Source organism: Corylus avellana, chromosome 4, assembly GCF_965113065.1.
Source record: "Corylus avellana chromosome 4, dhCorAvel1.hap1.2, whole genome shotgun sequence".
Taxonomy (NCBI): domain Eukaryota; kingdom Viridiplantae; phylum Streptophyta; class Magnoliopsida; order Fagales; family Betulaceae; genus Corylus; species Corylus avellana.
This window is the reverse complement of record NC_142493.1, coordinates 21,313,789-21,335,116: the sequence shown is the minus strand read 5'-3', so window position 1 is coordinate 21,335,116 and position 21,328 is coordinate 21,313,789. Positions and strand designations below refer to the sequence as shown.

General features: G+C 32.3%; 1 protein-coding gene across 1 annotated transcript; it reads right to left on the bottom strand.

The window, feature by feature from the left end:
* Positions 1-396: 396 nt before the first annotated feature.
* Positions 397-21,040, bottom strand: DGL (alpha/beta-Hydrolases superfamily protein). The gene is given in 3 exon segments (XM_088515637.1): positions 397-679; positions 19,718-19,746; positions 19,748-21,040. Coding segments are annotated over 3 exon segments (1,605 nt in total).
* Between the last annotated feature and the right edge of the window lie 288 nt (positions 21,041-21,328).

Sequence of the window (21,328 nt, the reverse complement as noted above, 5' to 3'; positions counted from 1 at the left end):
CCCTAGGGTTTGGACACTTTATTTTTTCCCCCTTAGGGTTTGATTTGTATCACAGGAAGTACTTGTGGTTTTCATAAAGACAAAATTAGTACCTCCATCCATCTGCTGTTAAAAAACTTAACGAAAATCCTCCCTTGTAACCTTTTCCCGCATTTGATTAAAAAAAAAAAAAAAAAAAAAAAAAAAAAAAAAGTCATCACTGTTGACTAGATATTGCCCATGCCACCTAATTTAAAAAAATAAAACTGACATAAGTGTCAAGTCATCACTGATGACTAGATATTGCCCATGCCACCTAATTTTAAAAAATAAAACCTGATAACGAATTAAAAATACTGTTAAATAAATATTAAAACAAAAACAAATACTGGAATTAAAACATAAAAACTATTGGAATTAAAACACAAACAAATAAACCCACATTTCTTCAAACAGTGATTCTAATTCCTTGGAGACCCACGATATTCCAACCCAACCCCCTGCTCCGGCGAATCCCAACCCAACCCAACCCCCTGCTCCAGCGACGACCCAACCCATCCCAACCCAACCCCAGACTCCGGCGACGACCCAACCCAACCCCAGTCGCTGGCGAGGAACTCCACTCTCCGGCGACGAAGCTTCTTCCTCAACCCACTTTTCGAACCCAACCCAACCCAACCCCCTGCTCCAGCGACGACCACTGTTTGAAGAAATGTGGGTCTATTTGTTTGTGTTTTAATTCCAATAGTTTTTATGTTTTAATTCTAGTATTTGTTTTTGTTTTAATATTTATTTAACAGTATTTTTAATTTGTTATCAGGTTTTATTTTTTTTAAATTAGGTGGCATGGGTAATATCTAGTCATCAGTGATGACTTGGCACCTATGCCAGGTGTCGACTTTTAATTGATTCACGTGTCAGTGATGTGGATTTCCGTTAAGTTTTTTAACGGCAGATGGATGGAGGTACTAATTTTGTCTTTATGAAAACCATAAGTACCTCTTGTGATACAAATCAAACCCTAAGGGGGAAAAAATAAAGTGTCCAAACCCTAGGGAGTTTTTAAGTATTTAACCCTAGAATATATTATTTCTTTTGTTAGAATATTTTATATTTCCGTTATTTAATTTGTAATGTAGGGTTTATTTCTTTCCTTATGTATTTTAGGGTTTAATTTGGGTTTCTTGGTCACTACTCATTGTCTCTCTATAAATAGAGAGTTATGTAATATTGATTGATATGGTGAATATACAAGATGTAGCCCATACGTCTCTCTCCACTTTCATTCTCTTTTCTTTCTCTTTTATATTTTAGTATTTTATATTCTATATATATTTCAACAAAATATAAATTTGTTGTGATTTATGATGCTTTCTTCAGAGATTGAGTGGGCAAAATTTTCCCCATACAAACAAAAATCTAAACCAAAAACAATTTTTTTTTTTTATTGACATTTATTGACCAACATCCGTGATACCTTCAGAATCATCCTCCAAATGGGTGCCATCTTAATGTTCAGATGTCAAATGCCCGTTATCAAGGTCTAAGCTTTTGTGTTTGGTTCTTTCGAACCCGAGATCGGATCCGTTTGAGGAGAAAAACGGTGTGAAGCTGCCGAGTTACAAAGGGGACAATGTGAATGGAGATGCTTTTTCAATTTTTCTTTTTTTTTTTAAAAAAAAAATTTAGAATTAATTTTTAAATTAAATTAATAAAAAATTAATATGCTGACATGGCAAAACGGTACGTTTTGATTGAGACTAATGTCGGTTAGAAAATTTTGACGGTAGAGATTTTATTGGCATTTCGATTGACTAAGGGAGTAAATTTTTAGAAAAAAAAAAAAAAAAAACTTAGGGAGATTTTAGTTTTGGCGGGTTGACTCAGGGACTTATAATATATTTACCATTTTTTAAATTACTATGTAAGAATTGTGATATAAGGAGGACTAGAGTCCTTCAGACTCTTTCTAGAGTCATCTTAAATGTGGTGTAACCTTTAAAATCACCAATAGATCGAAATTCAATTGTAACCATCTCAAATTTAATGGTAATTCTAAAAGTAACATCATATTTGAGAGGACTCTAGGAGCTCGTATCAAATTGACAATATCTCTCAAACTTTCAATTGAGACAATCTCTCCTTCAAACTACTAAAAATTGTCAATATCCCTCAATGACGAAATACTATTAATAAAAAAAAAAAAAAAAATCAAAAAACTGAAACTAAAACTAATTTAAAAAATAATAATAATCAGGGTGTGGAATTTTTTTTTCTTAAAGAAAAATAATTAATTTTTGTTTTTGTTTTTTTGAAATTATTTGAGTATTTTTGTCTTATTGAATACAATTTAAGGTTATTTTTGTATTTTTGCTAGCCTTCAAAAATATTGTCAATTTTTTATTATTTTAGGAGGACATTGTCGCAATTAAAAGTTTGAGAGGGACATTGTTAATTAAGTAGTAATTTTAGAGGTACATGAACTTTTCCCTTTTATTTTTCTTGTCTTAATAAAAATGTTATTTTTTTACTCATTTATTATACTTATTTTATACTAATCGGCGTTGCATTACTCCGCATTTCTCTCTCTCTCTCTCTCTCTCTCTCTCTCTTTTTTTTTTTTTTTCTTTTAAAGACTGAAATCAAAACAATAGTTGTTACCAAGGGGTAACTTAATCGGTTGAGGATTATACCTCATGAAGTGGAGGCCGGTAGTTCGAATCTCCCTCCCTCATTTTATGTGAAAATGTTAAAAAAAAACAAAAAACAAAAATCAAAACCGCAGTTGGTTGCCATGGTATCACTCACTCTCTTTGTCTTTGAGATAGTAATATTCATTCAACAAGATTTAAATATCATTCTGTTGGATAAAAATAGATGGCCAAGATTTTTTTTTTAAAAAAAATTGATAGGCAATTTTCCCCTATTGCCGAGATCCCAATCCCAACCCTAGAACTAGAAGTAAAAGGCCCCACCCTAGAAAAAAGGTCGGAATAAAAAGCAACCAATAATGATTTGGGAATAATTTCAGCTGCTCATGTTTCTTTCCTAAATGATTTACTCACATATACCAAAAAAATAAAATATAAGAATAAGAATAACGTAATGAGAAAAGTTTGGGAACAAATTTGAGGTGTAATATTTAAAGTTTTGATCCAAGCCCAAACAGGCCCAAACTCAAGTCCGTTGGGCTTTTGAGTGTTGTCCAATACCTATGTATGAACATTAATCAAGCCATTTTCCTTCAATTATCCTCAAATTTAGTACGTTTCCTTAAGAACATGATATGGGGTAGAAGGGTCAAACCTTAATTCACTAGCTGAACAACAAAATCAGGAGAGCCCTCTTCTTTTTCTTTTTTATCTTATCCCTTCATAAATATTGAACTTTTAGGGCACATTTGGTACGTGGAAATAGACTCTTGGAATGAAAGTTTGGAGGAAATATTTTTGTCTTTTTATTAGCCTTAGGAGTTACTCAAGTTAGGGGGGACGTGGACAATTTGTGGTAATTCGGGGTGACATTTTATCAGTTTAAAGCTTGGAGGGAACATTGTCAATTAATTAATAGTTTGAGGAGGGTATATGAATGTTTTGCATGCACCTAATTTTTTTATTTTTTTATTTTTTTTAAAAAAAAAACAAAAACACTTAAAAAAAAAAAAAATTAAAAAATAAAGAAGGTTTTTTATTTATTTATTTATTTTTTATGAAAGAAAGACATTTAATTAAAATGGGCTTCTTTTTAAATTAAAAGACAAAAGAAACTTTTTAGGCCCAAATCTCATTTCATTTAAAGTCTAACTATAATGGCCGATCTTCTAGACCCGACTCGAGTCTAGCGGCCCATTGTCTAAAAGTAGGAAGTTCCCAAACTTGAAGCTTTAAAATTGAGACCTAACTTGCCCAGAAAAGAAACTTTTCTCCCGGTGACAAACTACAAACCAAATGGGATATGACAGCATGGAAGCCTGATTCGTTTATGATATGTGTAACGTATTAAATCACCAATATTTATTTTAAAAGTTTAAATTAATAAAAATAAATAAATTTAATTATTTAATAAATACTTTAACATTACACAGCGTATTGATTTTCTGAATGGCAATTGGCAACCCGCAAGTGGCAGTGACCGCAACAACTCACACTAAAGGAAAATATGTCATTTAAATGGAACATTTTGTTGTTATTTAAATGAGCGTTTCGGTCACACTAAAGTCAACGGAAACAGATCCTCTTAATCTCACTTGAAATGGAGAGTATCCATTTAATGCAATTAGGAGGGCATACTTGTCCAAATTTTTTTGCCAAAAAAACAAATGGACAATATGAAAGTCAACATCGTATATAGGGAATAGGGTATCTCCAAGGATGCCTATGGAAGCAAATGCATATCAGTGATCAAGACATTAATTTGATTAACTCATACATTGTCTTGAGCAAAAAGCCATCCAGGATGTTCTCGGAGACAAGTAGACAACCACTTAGCTTAAAAAAAGAACAAAAAAAAAAAAAATTACTTTTTTTTTTTTTTTTAATGTATAATAACATAGAATGATGGATTTTCATTTTTCACGATCTTTAATTTTCAATTCATTCGTAGTATGTTTCCTAAACCAAACCATATATTAGGAGATTTGATTATCTGATGTACGTTATCGCTATATTTGTATTATTCTTATTTATAAATAGGAGACTGTTATATATTATAAATATCACACAAGAAATAAGAGTAAAATGTAGGCCTTTTCGTGAAAGTAAATGATAGACTAAACCACGTAATTCTTTTTGTTTATATTATTACTTTCTTTCATTATATGGTTTCTACTTTCTAATATAAAAAAACTAGGCAGGTTAGAAAGGAATAAGGAGAATTTTTGATACGTGAAAATGAAAAACATGCAAGGGAATTGTATATAATAATTAAAGTGAACACGCGCACAAGGTAGCCGCAGCTCGGTTGTAATTGACCAAATTTATCCAAATTAATGTTACTCACCTAACTATTAATTAATATAAACTAATCTTCATTCTTAAGTGGTAAGATTCTCTTGGTAATATTTCAGATATCTTAGTCATATAAAGCTGCGGAATTTTTACAAAGGAGAAAAAAAGTTTTTAACCTATGACCTGAAAAGACATTCCATGCATGTGTTTCTTGCCCTACTTACTATTATATGGGTTCTCTTTATAGACCTTAAAGAAAGCTTCTTAACAAGGACACCTTCCCTCTAATGATTTTTTTTTTGGGTGGAGGGGGGTTGAGGGTTTAAAACAGGCTTCCTCTTCTTTCACCTTTTGCTTAGACTTTAAGAGGCAAAGCTGATCGACCTAGGGATATTAAAGCCTAACCTTATAATAAAATAAACATGTTATTTTAGTCCCTGATTAATTAAATGGTCCATTAATTTATGGTTAAGTATCCCTTTGGAGGGGAACATACCCACCCTGCGCCCTATTAGTTAGAAGTAGTGTGAAGGAGTCATGAGTGGAGGAACTTCACAAAGTAGTATATATATAGTATATATGAAGAATTGTATTGATCAGCCAAACTTCTTCCGATGTGATGGCGGTTAAAGGTTAATTAATTGCAATTGATGTAGGGATAGACAACTTAATCAAAAAATGTGATGGGTGTGGGGTCAATTGTTCGAGACCATGATCGAGGAGAATGCATTAGCGTTAATGTGTTCCTCAAAGTCTTAACCGACATTAGTTAAAGCCTTTGCGGCTTGAAATTAATTTGGCCGGTGGAATTATGAAAAGACTTAAAGCATTGATCAATGTAATATAGTTGAAAGATCGAGATGTTTTAAAAATAGTACGTACTTTGCAAAAGGAAAGTCGTTGTTGGAGTTTGTACTATTGAACATGCGAAGATCATGCTTAATAACCTTCACTCATGGCATGTAAATCCAAAGACAAACTATGCAGTTCACCGTTTCGCGAAGGTGTGGCCATTATTAATCAATCTTTGAAATAAGTTTGGATGAAAGATTATTATCATGTACTCATTCAAGACATTGTAAATATTGCTGAGTAATTTGTCTCATTAGATTTTAATGAAAGGCAAAAAGTTTTTTTTTTTAAAAAAACAACAACAACAACAACAAAAAAAATTAATAAAATATTGTACTTTGCTTACTTGTATCCCTGCAATTGAAGGAGAACGGTTATAAATTAATTAGTACTATATATTGCATAAGAAAAGATAAATCAGCATCGATCATCATATATATTAATGAAATATTGTTAATTCCTATCAAAATGAATAGAAAATCTCAACGTTCATTAATCAGAAGTGTCGCATTCGTAGGATACGATTATGCTGAAATACGAGCGACACTGGTTTGCAAAAGTCCAACCGTTGGACCCAGAGATCAACGTCAGAGTTTCCCATTGATTTATTTATATTATAAGTTGCAATATCTTATTATCTTGCTTATTGGGGAAGCCAAAAAAATATATATCTAAGATTTTAATCATGTTTGAATATATTTGTCTGACTTTAATATGTAGAGAGCCTCCACATAAACAGTGGTTGACCAACAATTAGATTTGTTGAGCTCTCCCAAATTGTGGAAAAACTCACTTCGATTCTCTCACAATTTCTCCATTCATGCATGTCAAGTCAAGCAAAAGATCATCCGCATCACTTGTAGCATATCTTTGATAATATCATTATAACAATGACATGCATATCCATATTAATTGATTTCATTTATGATGCCCCGTTATTATTATATATATACAAATAGGGAATTATTAGCGGCTGTTGATACAGTTAATTGTGTGCCAAGTTAGCGATTGAGAATGCTGGCAGAGAAAAGAAGAATTAGCGAAAATCTTGTTAGGTAGGTATGCCCGCATGATAACTCCGATGTTTAAGTTACCCTAAAGTACGAGAGAAGAGAAAAATGAAGAAGTGGAGACTAGCTAAATTATCGAAGAAGAAGAGACCTCTCTCTCCTTAGCTGAAGTTGCAGCTCATTTTCATGGAAAATGTTTCTCTAACTGTTTATCCATGTGTCACGAGCCTATTGGTGGCGTTCTCAAAGGAATACGCCATGCCTTCCGCCCTCGCCTATGAGGTGACCAACCTCACGTACGCTAGGAATAAAGGAAAGTTGATACAAACATGGCATTAATTTGTGGATTGTGTGTGTCAAATTTTTCTTTTGGGCCTATCAGATCATGGAGTATATATGTTAAACTACCATTTATCATAACAAATTTAATCATTTAAATTTGACAAGGTCTTGTGTTCTAATATAGCGGATTGGATTCAATGAACCCTTATCTGACGGTCTACCACAATGATAGTTCAAAGTGGATCATTTGTTCCCAAAGGATAGCTCAATCGGCTATGAACTACGCCTTATAAAGCGGAAGTTATTAGTTCGAACCCCCCATCCCCTTCTCTTGTGTGGACATGTTAAAAAAAAAAAAAAAAAAAGTGGATCATTTTTGAGAGGAGAGGACAACGCTGCATCAACTTTGGTAGATAAAATGAGCTATATATATATATATATATATATATATATATATATAATTTATGGTTGGAGAGTTTTTATTGTGCTAACGGAAGTTTTGATAGGATTTTGTTATCAAAAATTAAGATTTTAATTAAATGGTAAACAAGTCTAGAACTAAAAAAAGAAAAAGGCAAAGTAAATTTATTACCTATAAGAGACTGAACTCCTACGCACTTGGCTTGAAGCCACCAAACTCCATACCTAATATCTCTACATAAGAGTTGAACTACAATTAATACCCATTAAAGATGAGTACTGAAAGATGCAATCAAAAATGATTTTTATTATTTTTCTTATTATTTTATTGGAAAAAGCCCACGTACACCCCCCTCAAACTACATTTAATTGACAATATTTTTCAAACTACTAAAAAACTGACAATGTCTCCCACTTTTTTTTTTTTTTTTTCCTTTTCCGGCCGGTTGGAAGAACAAATAAAAACAAAACAGGATTAGTTTCTGGTTGATAATTAATTCACTTATAAGGTATTGAGTCAATATTATAAACCCAAGACTTATTTTTCTACTTTCTTAATTTTATAATTCCACATGCACCATTTTGTATCCCGATTTGAACACAAAATCAATTTCATCTCTGAGTTTGTTATACTTTTGTCTGGTCGATCGATGCCTTTCACGTTTATAAGTTAATCAGAAATTCTTTTATAAGTTTGACATTTAAACGTTGAAAAAAAAAAAAAAAAAGAAGAAGACAATCTTTCTTGTTGTTCAGATTGAAAGATCGATCCCAAAACTTCTTATATAAAGTTGGAAAATTATTCTATTTGAATATTGAGCATAAAGTTGCCGCCAGAAGTACATGATCTTATTAAAATCCCTTTAGACTTTATAAGATTTTTATTTTATATATTCATACACGGAAGCATGTATCATACATGTTATAAAATATGTGAACTTGTCCCACATTTTTAATATATGATAGTTTCTCTTCCTTTAGCTTCTATATATTGAAGCGGCCTCTATGTACTATCAAATCATTCAATAAAAGTAAGATGTAGTCTATAAAATTTTAGCGTGTAAATGTAAGTATATTACATAACCACTTTATTTTTGTCTCTTTCACTCTTGTTTATATTTCTGCTTTATGTTTCCGCATTCTAAAGTCTTTAAATAGATACCTCCCATCGTACGTAACATGCCAAGTCAAAACGTTCATACTTTCTCATTCAAATAGTACTGAAAGACCATGGTTGTTAGTGTCCTAGACTCCTGTGGGGCAATCAATTGCACATGGTTTGGCATGGTTCATAAAATTAACGTCTCTTCAAAATATATATATAATTTTCCCATACTTTAACATACTGCCCATACACTATTTTTGTTGTATTTTGTACTTGTGAGATTTGTGGTTACTATATATAAATAAGAAATGCTAGGTACTAACTCTTTTACTAACAGAGATTTACTAAACTGATGTGTAACTCATTCATTAAAGAAAAATAAAACAATTAATTAAAAAAAATGCAACCAATACCAATTAATGAGCTACACATTAGTTTAGTAAGCCTCTGTTAGAAAAAAAGTTAGTACTCTTAGTATTTCTCTATATAAATTGACCTAATTAAGCCTATTAGTTTAAGCTATAAGTACTATTGTATGTCTTAATATGTATATTAACTTACTATTGTTTGACTCCCAACTTGATGCCTTTTTTCCAACAATTGGTATCAGAATCTATAGTTAGCTTCCACTGCCGTTGACACGAGTGTCGCCTGACAGTATTGTGTGTGAGAGATATTTGTTGCGTACGTAGTCACTTGTGACCTGTGAGGTTTGTGTCCCACATTGAATAAATATAAAAAAAAAAGTGGTTAATATACATAAGTAGACCCAAATAAATTTTCTTACATTTTTTTTTTGACTAAAAGTGGTGTCCTAGGTGGTGTTAGGCAAACAACACCAAACACCACTACACTATTCATCTCATTTTTCAAAAAAATCAACATCAAAACATTCTCACTTTTTATATCACATCATTTATTTTTTACTACAATTTAAATAAAAAAATACTACAAAATAAAAAATTTTCAATTTTTAATACTACTTTTTCACTTTTCTATACTAATTTATTACACTCATTTTTTTCCTCACCAAACATGAACAGTGCCTTGTAAAGTTCATGTTGTTTACCAAACAAGGCCTAATATGTTTATTAATTTACTTTTGTTTGACTCGATCCTTTACTCTTCCCAACAACTTTAATTTCTACCTATTGCAGTTGTATAAATCAGAAATAAACATACAATATTACAAATAAATATAAACGAGGTGATTATTTATCAGTTATTAAATTAAATATTTAATCACCTTTGTTAATCTTGTAATTAAAGGCAATAGAAAGATTTTAGGGTGTGTTTGGCAATGGTCAAACCAAAGTCATTTACTGTTTTATCATATAATTAAACTTTTAATATTTTTATTTTTTATATCATATCAATCATATTTACTACTATTCAAATAAAATAATCACTATAAAATAAAAAAAAAATTACTTTTTTATACCAAACATTCTTATTTATTATTATGATTTTTTTCACATCTACACTTCTAAGTTCCAACTATAATAACAGGCCATTGCTTCAGTAACAACCACTGCCAAACATAGCCTTAGATAAGCATTTTTTACGTTGTTATTATTATGTCTGACTTTGCTAGTCTGTTGTATGAAATCCGACACCTATGACTTGAGAGCGAGAATTGACTTGCACGTGTTTCATTGTTCATGATTTTTGGTCGGTTATAATAATTTGTTGCTTTTTATAAATATTGGAGGCCACGTGCCTGTTTGCCGAAGGACTAAAAAAAGAGCTTATTACCGTTCTCAAAATTAACTTATAATATTTTTACTTTTTACATCACATAAATAATTTTTTATTAATATTTAAATAAAAAAATTACTACAAAGTAAAATATTTTTACTTTTTCATACAGAACATTCTAATTATTATTATTATTATTTTTTTTTTATTTTTTTTTTCACATCAATCAAATCATAATAAAACTCCACCGCCTTTTTAACTTTGCAAACAACATGTTTTATATATACTAAAAAAAAAAAAAAAAAAACATGTTTTATGTATGTTTTCTATTTTCATGGATCATTTTCCTGCTGAAATAAATGGGCCGAAATATTTGGTGGATGTCAATGTCAAAATCTTAACACAGAGACAAGAAGTGGCCACAAGAATTAAAAATAAAAAAAAAATAAAAATAATTGACCACGAGACTTAATTTACATGACATGCACGACATATGCCACTTTGACATATATACATGAAAACTGCATATGAAGTTATGTTACAAGTCCATGCATCTACATGCATGTTTCTCTTGAATTCAGAGGCGGAGCTAGGTTTTATTGTGTGTGGAAATGCAGTGGCAGAGCAAAAAATTTACTAATATAAGGGTCAAGTTAAAAGTATGATAAACAAAATTAAAAAAAAAAAAAAAATTGAATGTTTTTAAGCTGCAACGCTTAGGTTTCCACAACTAGAATTTTAGAATGATGTTCTTTAACTTCATTCTTTAGAGATTTAAGAGGGCACTCTTTGAGATTTGAAGTTTCGTCATTAAAATTTAACGGTGTATTATTTTTTTGGAATGTCAATTTTTTTTTTTTTTTTTTTGAGTAGATAGTTTCTTAATTTTGGCATTGTGATTCATGAACCTAAATTTTTAAAGTAAAATTACAATTACACAAAAGATAACTAGATTGATAAACAACAAATAAACAATCATAGAGTAGAAACAATATATATATATAAAATCATGGATTAAATTATATACAGCTGATGTGTTTACTTTTTTACTTTGATAATGAACACTTCCCAATTATTTATTTTTGTTTTATTTTTTTATTATTATTATTTAAAAAACGTATTTCTCTCAAATTTTTCTACGACCTAACTTTATATGAATCTTATAATATTCTCTAAGTAGCAAATAGTGCTTGATGGCTAATGCATTCAAAACAAAAATCTTTTTGCCTTATTTACTCACTAGATAAAAGAATATGGTTACCAATAATTCAATAAAAAGCTTTAGAGTGATTAAAAAAAAAAAAAAAAAAAAGACATTGATTTTCATAAGAACAAACGAGCCTCTCTTAATTTTTTTTTTTTTAAATGACAAATATATCCATTTTTTAAATTTTCCTTTTATATATACAAGGCTTGTAGGGTGGCCCCACAGGCCCTTATGTGATTCCGCCACTGGAGAGACGGTACTATGATCTTAACAGAGAGAGAATGAGGTACAAACGGCTGACATTTCGATTTCACTTGTGCAATGGCTTTTAAAGGAGTAGTTCAAGTTGGTTTGGATGGGAACAACCGCGCGCATAGGTTGAGGATGTGTTCGCAAGTCATCTGTTAGTGTGTGAGGTGCATGGTGAACCACTGTTCATTGTTCTCTCTCATGGTTTTTCTTGCTCGTTTGGTTTTTTGTGATTGAGACTTTGAGAGATTTTGAGATGGGTTCCGACCGAGAGTTTAAGATTTGAAAAGTAAAAAGGGAAAATTGGAAAAGAAAGGTCGCAACTATCAATTTACTACTTGCCCCTTCTGGGTCTGTGTGAAGAATAAAAGTAAAAAAATGAGGCATGGAATCCCAAATAAAATAAAATTAGGGAAAAGTACACTTTACCCCTCCCAAAGTTTGTGATAATTTTCAATTCAACCTCTAATATTTTATTTTTTGCAATGCACCCCCTCAAACTTTTAAATTTTTACAATTCGACAAATTTTATCCTAAAATTTCTATACTGCCTCTAATTTTTTTTTTTTTTTTTTTTTTAAATTTCGAGGTGGCTGTAGCCACCCCTTTGGCCATCTGGTTAGTTTTGCACTTCCAATTTTTTTTTTTTTTTTTTTTTTTTTTTTTTAAAAAAAAAAAAATAAATTAGGGGCAATATGAAAATTTTGGAATAAAATTGGTCATTGTAAAAATTGGGGGTGCATTGTAAAAATTTGGGGGTGCATTGTAAGTTTGGGGGTACATTGTAAAAATTGAAACATTGGAGGTCAAATTGAAAATTGCCCCAAACTTAGAGATAAAATGTAATTTTTCCATAAAATTACAAGTCCCACCTAGGGCTGTTAAGTGAGCGAAGCGTTTCGCGAGCAAGCTCGGGCTCGGCTCGTGCTCGACTCGAATATTAAATGAAGCACTTCATGAACACAAATCATAGCTCGAATATTAAACGAAGCAAGCTCGGCTCGACTCGGTTAACCTCGTGAACAGCTCGTATAAGCTCGAGTGTGTGTATATATATATATATAAACTAAGTAATACATAATTAATTATAAATCTCATAATTATTAAAACCTTAAAATTGCATTTATATTTAAGCGTTAGAGAATGGAAAATTCTACACCCTTCGTGATCAAAGAGAGAGAGAGCAATCATTAAAAAAACCTCGATTCGATTAGAGCATATCCAAACGAAAGGAAAAAGAATCAAGCAGAAACTATTGAGAGAGATTGCGAAAGGCATAAACTATTGAAGAATCAAACAGACCCAAACACTATCACTACCTGTTTGGTGAGTGAGAGTGAGAGAGTGGGAAATGAGAGTTTAGGTGAAAGATCCGTTGTGACTGGTGAGGGGGATTGAGAGAGAAACGTTAAAAAAATATTTTTTTATAGGGGGCGTTGTCCCAATGCAGTTTGAATGCAACATGTTAACCCACATTGTTAAGAAAACATCAATCTCCAACTTTGCTTATCTATAAAAGGATGCATATCCTCTCTCTTTGAAACCAAATGCCTTGCTGTATTGACTCAGGCTTCATACTCGACTAGTCAGGCTAAGCAAATGTTCATATGCAAACTAACTTCTTAAGCCGTTTAAGAGTACTTGAAGTTAAAAAAAAAAATTTAAAACAAAAAATTAAATATAAGAGCCAGCTCGCGAGCTGGCTCGGCTCGACTTATTATTAGCTTTTAGGTGAAAGATCCGTTGTGACTGGTGAGGGGGATTGAGAAAGAAACGTTAAAAAAATATTTTTTTATAGGGGGCGTTGTCCCAATGCAGTTTGAATGCAACATGTTAACTTGTCCCACATTGTTAAGAAAACATCAATCTCCAACTTTGCTTATCTATAAAAGGATGCATATCCTCTCTCTTTGAAACCAAATGCCTTGCTGTATTGACTCAGACTCCATACTCGACTAGTCAGGCTAAGCAAATGCTCATATGCAAACTAACTTTTTAAGCCGTTTAAGAGTACTTGAAGTTAAAAAAAAAAATTTAAAACAAAAAATTAAATATAAGAGCCAGCTCGCGAGCTGGCTCGGCTCGGCTTATTATTAGTCGAGCTCCAAAAAAGTTTCATACTATTCTTTTCAAAATCAAACCCCAACTTTTTTATCTTTTATATCACGTCAATAACTTTTTATTATTATTTAAATAAAAAAAAAATCACTACAAATCAATTTTTTTTTTTTTTTTTTTACTTTTTTATACAAAACATTCTTATTTTATTTTATTTTTTTCTCACATCAGTCAAATCTAAGTAATGCTATAAGTCTTTTTAGAGTTCTTCTAGAGTCATCCCAAATGCGATATGATTTTTAAAATCACCAATATATCAAAAGTCAATAAATCACATCTCAAATTCAACAGTAATTTTAAAAGCTACATCACATTTGAGATGACTCTAAAATGATTTTAAGAAAACTTATAGCATTACTTAATCAAATCTACTACAATTCTAAGCCATTTTCAAGTTCAATAAAAGTACAACCCTCCCACTTGCATAATTGTATCTAAACTTACAATTCTTTTTAGCTATTTAACACTGGCTAAAAGAATCAACCAAGCCCACGTTTTAAGCTTAAAATGAATAAGAATATGGAGCATTTTTTTTTTTCTTTCAAATGTTTGCCTGTCAAGATGTGAAGGGTAGGGACGAACCGACGAAGATAGAAATCTCCGGCCCCCTCCCCACCCTACAACCTAGGTGCCCTTGTACAGTGCACAATTTCATGAAATATAATGTAGGTAATGATTATGATTGATTCGATAGAAAAGACGGAATATTGTGTATTTTTCGTTGGGAATTTCTTGAAAAAAATCGTCGCGATTGACTCATATAGCCAGAGCGGGTGATGAGTCCAATAAGCTGGATAGTTGGAGCAATCGAGGATGATAGAATTAATGTTGGAAAAAAAAGTCTTAGGTTGGTTGGGTATGGATTTATATATTAATAGATCATGGGGTACATGCAAGAACATATCTATAGTTGCTGAAATTCGTTCTTTTTTTATTTTATTTTAATTTTTGACTCCAAATTCACTGGATTAAATGAAGTGATTAACAAAAATACTAATTAAACATCACAAGATGTAGGCTGATTTCTGTGTGGGTCAAGTTATAACTAATTATTAACGTTCATTTCCGAGAGAGAGAGAGAGAGAGAGAGAGAGAGAGAGAAGAAAGAAAGTAATAATGATCCAAGAGAGAGCCACCATGATCTGTCTGGTGATTAAGTTGTTTTATGACTATATATAGAAAATGATCAGATTTGTTTGAGAAAACCTTTTAGAGGTTGATTTTTTGCTTTTTTATTATTTTTAGTATTTTTTATTGGGATGCGACATACAAGTAACAATAATTTTAACTGATGGATTGTGATTGTTTTATGCTTTAAGTTGTTTATTATGGTCCATTTAGGCCTACGATTTTAAAAAATGTAATTTGAAAACGTGATTTTAAAAGGGAAACGTTAGGTGAGAGAAATAAGAGTCAATTTCTTCTTTACTTTTTTAGAAAACAATATCCAACTAGGACTACGAGAGAACACATAGCATTCTCATTTTTAAAAATATAGTTAAACGTTTGGCGAAATTGTAGTTTAACCTTTAAAATCATAGTTTAACCTTTAAGATGATGCGATTTCAAAAAAGCACCTCCTTACCTGCTATTTGAAAACTCATATTTTCTATTTTTTTAAATCACAATTTCTTAAAAGCGTAATTTCAAACAATCTATTTTCTGTGATTTGGTTTAGAATCTCACTTTTTGTTTATAAAATCGCAATACCAATTACACCCATAATACTTTTGTCAAAGGAGCTTATGTGATACCAAATAGTAATTGCTGTTTAAAAAAAATCCTAATACTAAAGATAAGTGTTTGTCTTTGTCACTCAAAACAATATTTGCTTTTATGTCATCAAGCAAATTTTTATTTATTTATTTTTGTTGAAAAGAAGTACCTTTTAAAAAGTTTTATCAAACCACCACCGTTTGTTTTGTAAAGTCATGTACACAAACATTGTAGACATGATTTAGCTCAATAACAAGACAAAGAAAAATTATAGAAACTAAGAAAGTGGTAATGGAATGACGGAAAGCTATCTATGATCATGATATATCTCATGATTGTGAGAAGCATCTTCATTAGGAGAATTAAATGCACCTGTTACACGTGGGCTCATTTAATTTATGAATTATGATTAAAGTTTTGATAAACAAGAAAGTACGCATTTTTAATATAATTCTAAATTACAGTTGAAGTTGATTGAACTCAAGAAGAAGTGACAATATTCCTTGATGGCCGTAGGAATGTGATAATTAAAGAAAGTGATATAAAAAACAGTATATAATATCTCTAACTTAATTAGTTAAAATCATGTAATAAATTCATCAGAAAATGCTAATTATTAATCAAGTCAAGCATAGACTTGAAGAGTCCTTTCTTAAAACTTTATTGTTCTGCTATATATATATAAGAACTACCTTCACTCTTTCTAAGCTAGAACACATAAATTAAGTGTTAATAATCTAAGCAAAAATCACGATATTTCTCATGATAAAAGTTAGTTTAATATTACTATAGAAAATGACATTGTGGCACAAGATTTACCTTTACATACAAGATTTGAATCTTGTAACGATAGATAATTATAAACCTTGGAAATTAACAATTTTTATGCATAAACTAAGATTGTGCAAAACATTAATCGTTACTGCAGCAAAGTTAATCCGTGGATTAAAAGCTTAGTAATCTTAATTAGTTTGTGGTCGTCAACATTATCCAACCCAATATTTTATGTTGTTAGGAGAGATATAATTAAATTGATAATACTGTACAACTCTCTCTCTCTCTCTCTCTCTCTTTTGATATATATGCTATTAACTAACTAGGTGTATCTGCGTCATCTAATGATAGAGCACTACATTATTAATGCTGAGCACTTTTGAATTAAAGTGGAAAAGTAGTGATCACCTATATACACAGAAAAAGGAAGCAGCAGGGACAAAACACATCGTGCAACCTATTATATTAGTATTATAATTAAGGAACAACACATACACATGAGGGTCATGAAAAATATGAAGTAAACGGCAAAGTTGAGTCAACACTGTATCTATATATGTGGATGCACTTAGTTTGACCCTTCGGAAATTTTTTCCTAATTAAGCATAATTCCACAGCCGTGCACAAATTGATAACATGGTTTTTAATTTGTTTGCCAACATCTTGGAAAACATGAAATAGGAGTGAGTATTAAGAGGAATACAAGAAACACTACAAAAATTTTCACATTTAATGATATTTGAATAGTGACATTTTTAGAAAATGTTACTAAAATGTGACTTTTTAACTATTCAAATGTCACTATTTATAAATTAGTGACGTTTGAATAATATTACTATTCACGCGCAAATAATGACTTGTGAATAATAACTTACTATTCACGCTCGAATAGCGACGTGTGAATTCACACGTCACTATGAATAATGACGTGTAAATAGTAAAACTATATAGTGATTGTAGCCATCATATGACGTATAATTGGGTGTACGTGGCCATGATTAGTGTCGATGCATCATCGAGGGAGTACTCCGGCCCAATATGGTTTTTGAGACTATTTTTTTTAGAATTATTTTATTCCTTAAGCAATGGCTAAGTCTTTTAAGATATATATATATATATTAATTGAATTCTATCACGATCGACCGCATCTCATTTTCCATGAACACATCAATCATCAAAAGACAAAATTTGCCAAAAGTGAGGCGACATCTAGAAGAGAATAAGCAAGTTCATAGGATCCATTAGAAAAAGAATGGCAAGAATCATAAAAAGTCACTCTTTTACAGGATTACTAATTCGGCTTGCACATGCAAGGTAACTGTTAATTGATTATGATATCACCTTAATTAAGACTTAAGAGCTTCTCAAAAAAAGAAAAGAAAACAGACTTAAGAGAGTTACTTACTATATTATTTAAATGATTAAATTTATTATTTGTTATTAGTTAAAACTTTAAAAACAATTGACGATTTAACATAATATATATGAGATGAACCATAACTTTACCTATAATTATTCGAGTTAAATATTTCATGTGTTAGATACCATTTACTGAATTAGAATTAAAATATTAATTTAATCTTTCATACTAATTTAAACTTTAGAGATAATGGTTGATTAAACACTTAGTAATAGCAATATTTTAAATTGATATATATGATCATCAGGTTAATTAATTAGTTCTGTTTTCGTCTTATATGCATGTTAGCAAGTACATATAAAAAGTTACCTAGGTCATTTGTCATCATATGAGTGAACATTAATGTTATCTCATTCATTTAATCATTACTATTTACCATTATTAACCTCATCTATAGCCATCTTTATATATATATATATATATATATATATATATATAGCATTTCCCCGTGAAAAACGTTCTTCAATCTTTTTTAATTTTTTATTTTTTATAGTATAATCAACAATCAAACATAGGAAGAGGAGGTCTTTCCCACTATGAATACGGGAAGAGAAGGAGATAAGAATGCCGTCAGAGCTAGATCTAATGGTGGCTCAATAAGTCACATGGCCATAAGCACAAAAATTTGCACCTCAGTTAATTTTCTTAGCTTCTCAAGAGAAAGAAGGAATAGTAGAGAGTGTGTCCTAGATGATAGAAGAAATTCTTCAGCCCTAGGTGATATTTGGCTGCTAGAGAGCCATAATGACCACTAATGAATCACTTTCAAGAGAGAAGGTTTGGAGCTCTTAGAATCGGGCCAGTTAATCAGCTACTAGAAGAGCGGCAAGAGCTTCACCATAATTAAGATCACATTGAGAGCTGATTTGAGAAACAACTTTTATAATATGTCCAAAATAGCAGTTGCGGTACACAATTAGCAGCTTAATTAGCAGAGAAAGAGGTTCTATAATAGTATTTAATAACAATGTCAAAATTTATCTTGAAAGGAGGCCATCGGAGATGGAACCCATTTTTCTACGGTGGTAGTTAGCTTCCAGGCTGAGAAATGTATTAAAATTTATTCAAATCTACAATCAAGCATGGTAGCAGTTTTTTCATGGAATTAAAGCCAAACAAGCAGATCTTTGTGATCAGCCATGCCTTTGACAATCTCGCCTGTAATTGCGTGGAAGTCTACATAGTCAATGCGAAATAGCTAGCATAGTCAACTTTTGTCGGACCTCTCTACTGTATGGCATTTGTCAGGGAACTAATTAACCATCATGTCATATCATGTCCGCATCAATATTCCATCATACTGTGAAATATGAAGCTGGCTCTCCTCTTACTCTTTACTTACTCTCTTTGAACAACGTGAAAGGTTGAATCATGTTACAAAGGGTTTTGTTTTGATTTGTTTTTTTTTGATAAATGAGCATCATTTCATTAACAACCAGAAACAAATTAATTAATACAACCAACATCAGCAGCAAAGCTGAAAAGTATCATGTTCCCAAGGGTTGTTTGTCTAATTTTTTCTTCTTTTCTTTCTCTTGTTATATATGCTATGAAGAAGGGAAATTATATTTTATCAACTACAAAAATTCCCAATTGAGATGGACTTTGTGAATCCGTTCATGCATGCTTCATATATATATATATATATATATATATATCTTCCAGACTAAAGAAAATTAAGGTGAAGCTTCACTTAGTTTTCTAACGTTTCTGGAAAAAAAAAGAAAAATCGGAAACAAAAACACCAAAGATATTTGCTAATAATACAGAAACAATAAGTCTCATATATTCTTCCACAACAAGAGTTTACATATATATTCTTTTCTGAGGTTAATTATCAAAGAATTTCTTTATATATATATACAACACCGGCCACTAACTAAAATTCTATTTCAACCACCCAAAAAAAAAATAAAAAAATTATGTCTTTTGTGAGTGAACCAATCTTTCCATATTGCTGGCAGCAGTACTTCTCCACGGCAACATGTTAAACTGTTGTGCACTCACGAGCATCTCTCTGGCTCTGTTGATCAGGATATCTACGTTATCCCTTTGGAAAGGCAGTCGTTTCGGGCATTTCAGTAAGCTGATGTACGTCTCCAAATCATGAACACACGAAAGATTCTGCACGTTGAAGAAGTCAAGCACTAATTCAACGCCCACATGAGCATAACAGGAGCAGCTCCATGGCAGCTCATATCTTCCCCCCAAAACCCTAAAATTCTCATTGAATACAACCCCCGGCATCTTCGTGATGGGGTCGTTGACGTTCACTATTCTCAACACTTTTACACCCAATTCCTCGCACCGTTTTTTGAAGCCAGAATTTCCGACTCTCGGGCCACCGAATGAGAATACGGTGATCGGAGTTGAACTCTCTTTGTTCAGTCCGAGCTCGGCGATGTCGTAAGCAAGAAGAAGAGCTAGCGAGCTCCCCATGCTATGCCCGGCGAGTGTTATGCTCAGCTCCTCGCCTTTGTATTTTGTTAAGAGTCGAGATATTTCGGAGAGAAGCTGCTCACGGCAACTTCCGAGCCCGAATTTGCTCTCGCTCTCGTCGGAAGTGTAAAGGCTGAGGAATCCAGCCTCCACTTTGACGTCCGGACGGGTGTTATGCGGGTCGAGACGTGCCGGAGTGAGTGAGCTCATTAGGTTTGCTATCCATTCGGGATTAGTAACTGTTCCTCTGAAAGTAACGACTATATCTCTTCTTCCAAGCTTTCTAACGGAGTCGTCGGATGAAACCGCAACATATCCGATCCAACGGCCGCAAGAGGCGACGGTTTGGATCGGAAAATTGATGTCCGGGGTGGCGTAGATGTACTTGGTGACTTGGTAGCCGGAGCTCTCCATCCCGACTTCCCGGAGCATGTTCTTCTTGCCGTACTTACAATTCAGGTAGCGTTTGGAGGTGGGGTCGAGGTCGAAAGCCTTGTAACATGCGTTGACGAACTCCCCGTACCGGACAATCTCTCGCCGGAGAAGAGGGTGCAATGGTTGAACGAGATCCTCCCAGTCGTTGGAGCCGTGAATCTCTCTCCAAAGACGCGACAAACTGGAGCCGACGGCTTTCGTGGTCGGCTTGGCTGTCGCTGCTACAAGAGAAGCAACAACCGACACTCTGGCCGAGTAATTAGTAGCTTGATCGGTTTTTTTCTTCGGCAGCGGAACCTGCCCAAATGAATGCGAACGTGTTGTTCTAATGTTTTCCGAAAATGTAACATGTTTCATATTTGGGTTCGGCACAATATTTGCGGAAGCCATTGAGATTGAGAAAGAGAAGAAAGACACAGAGAAAAGATTATGTGATGGACGGTGGAGGAAGTAGGGCTGATATATAGGAGAAGTTGCAAAGGAAAAGTGAACAGATCGATGGTCAGATCTAGGCATGTTTGGCGAGGTTTTGACTGAGACCTTCAAAATTCCAAGGTTTTAATTTATGTGGTCGGTCGTGGGTAATATATTGTGTTCTCTCTCTCTCTCTGTGTCCTCTCTGGTGTCACTGTGTTGAAAAAAGAGCGGGAAATAATATGCACCAATTAACACCTTTCT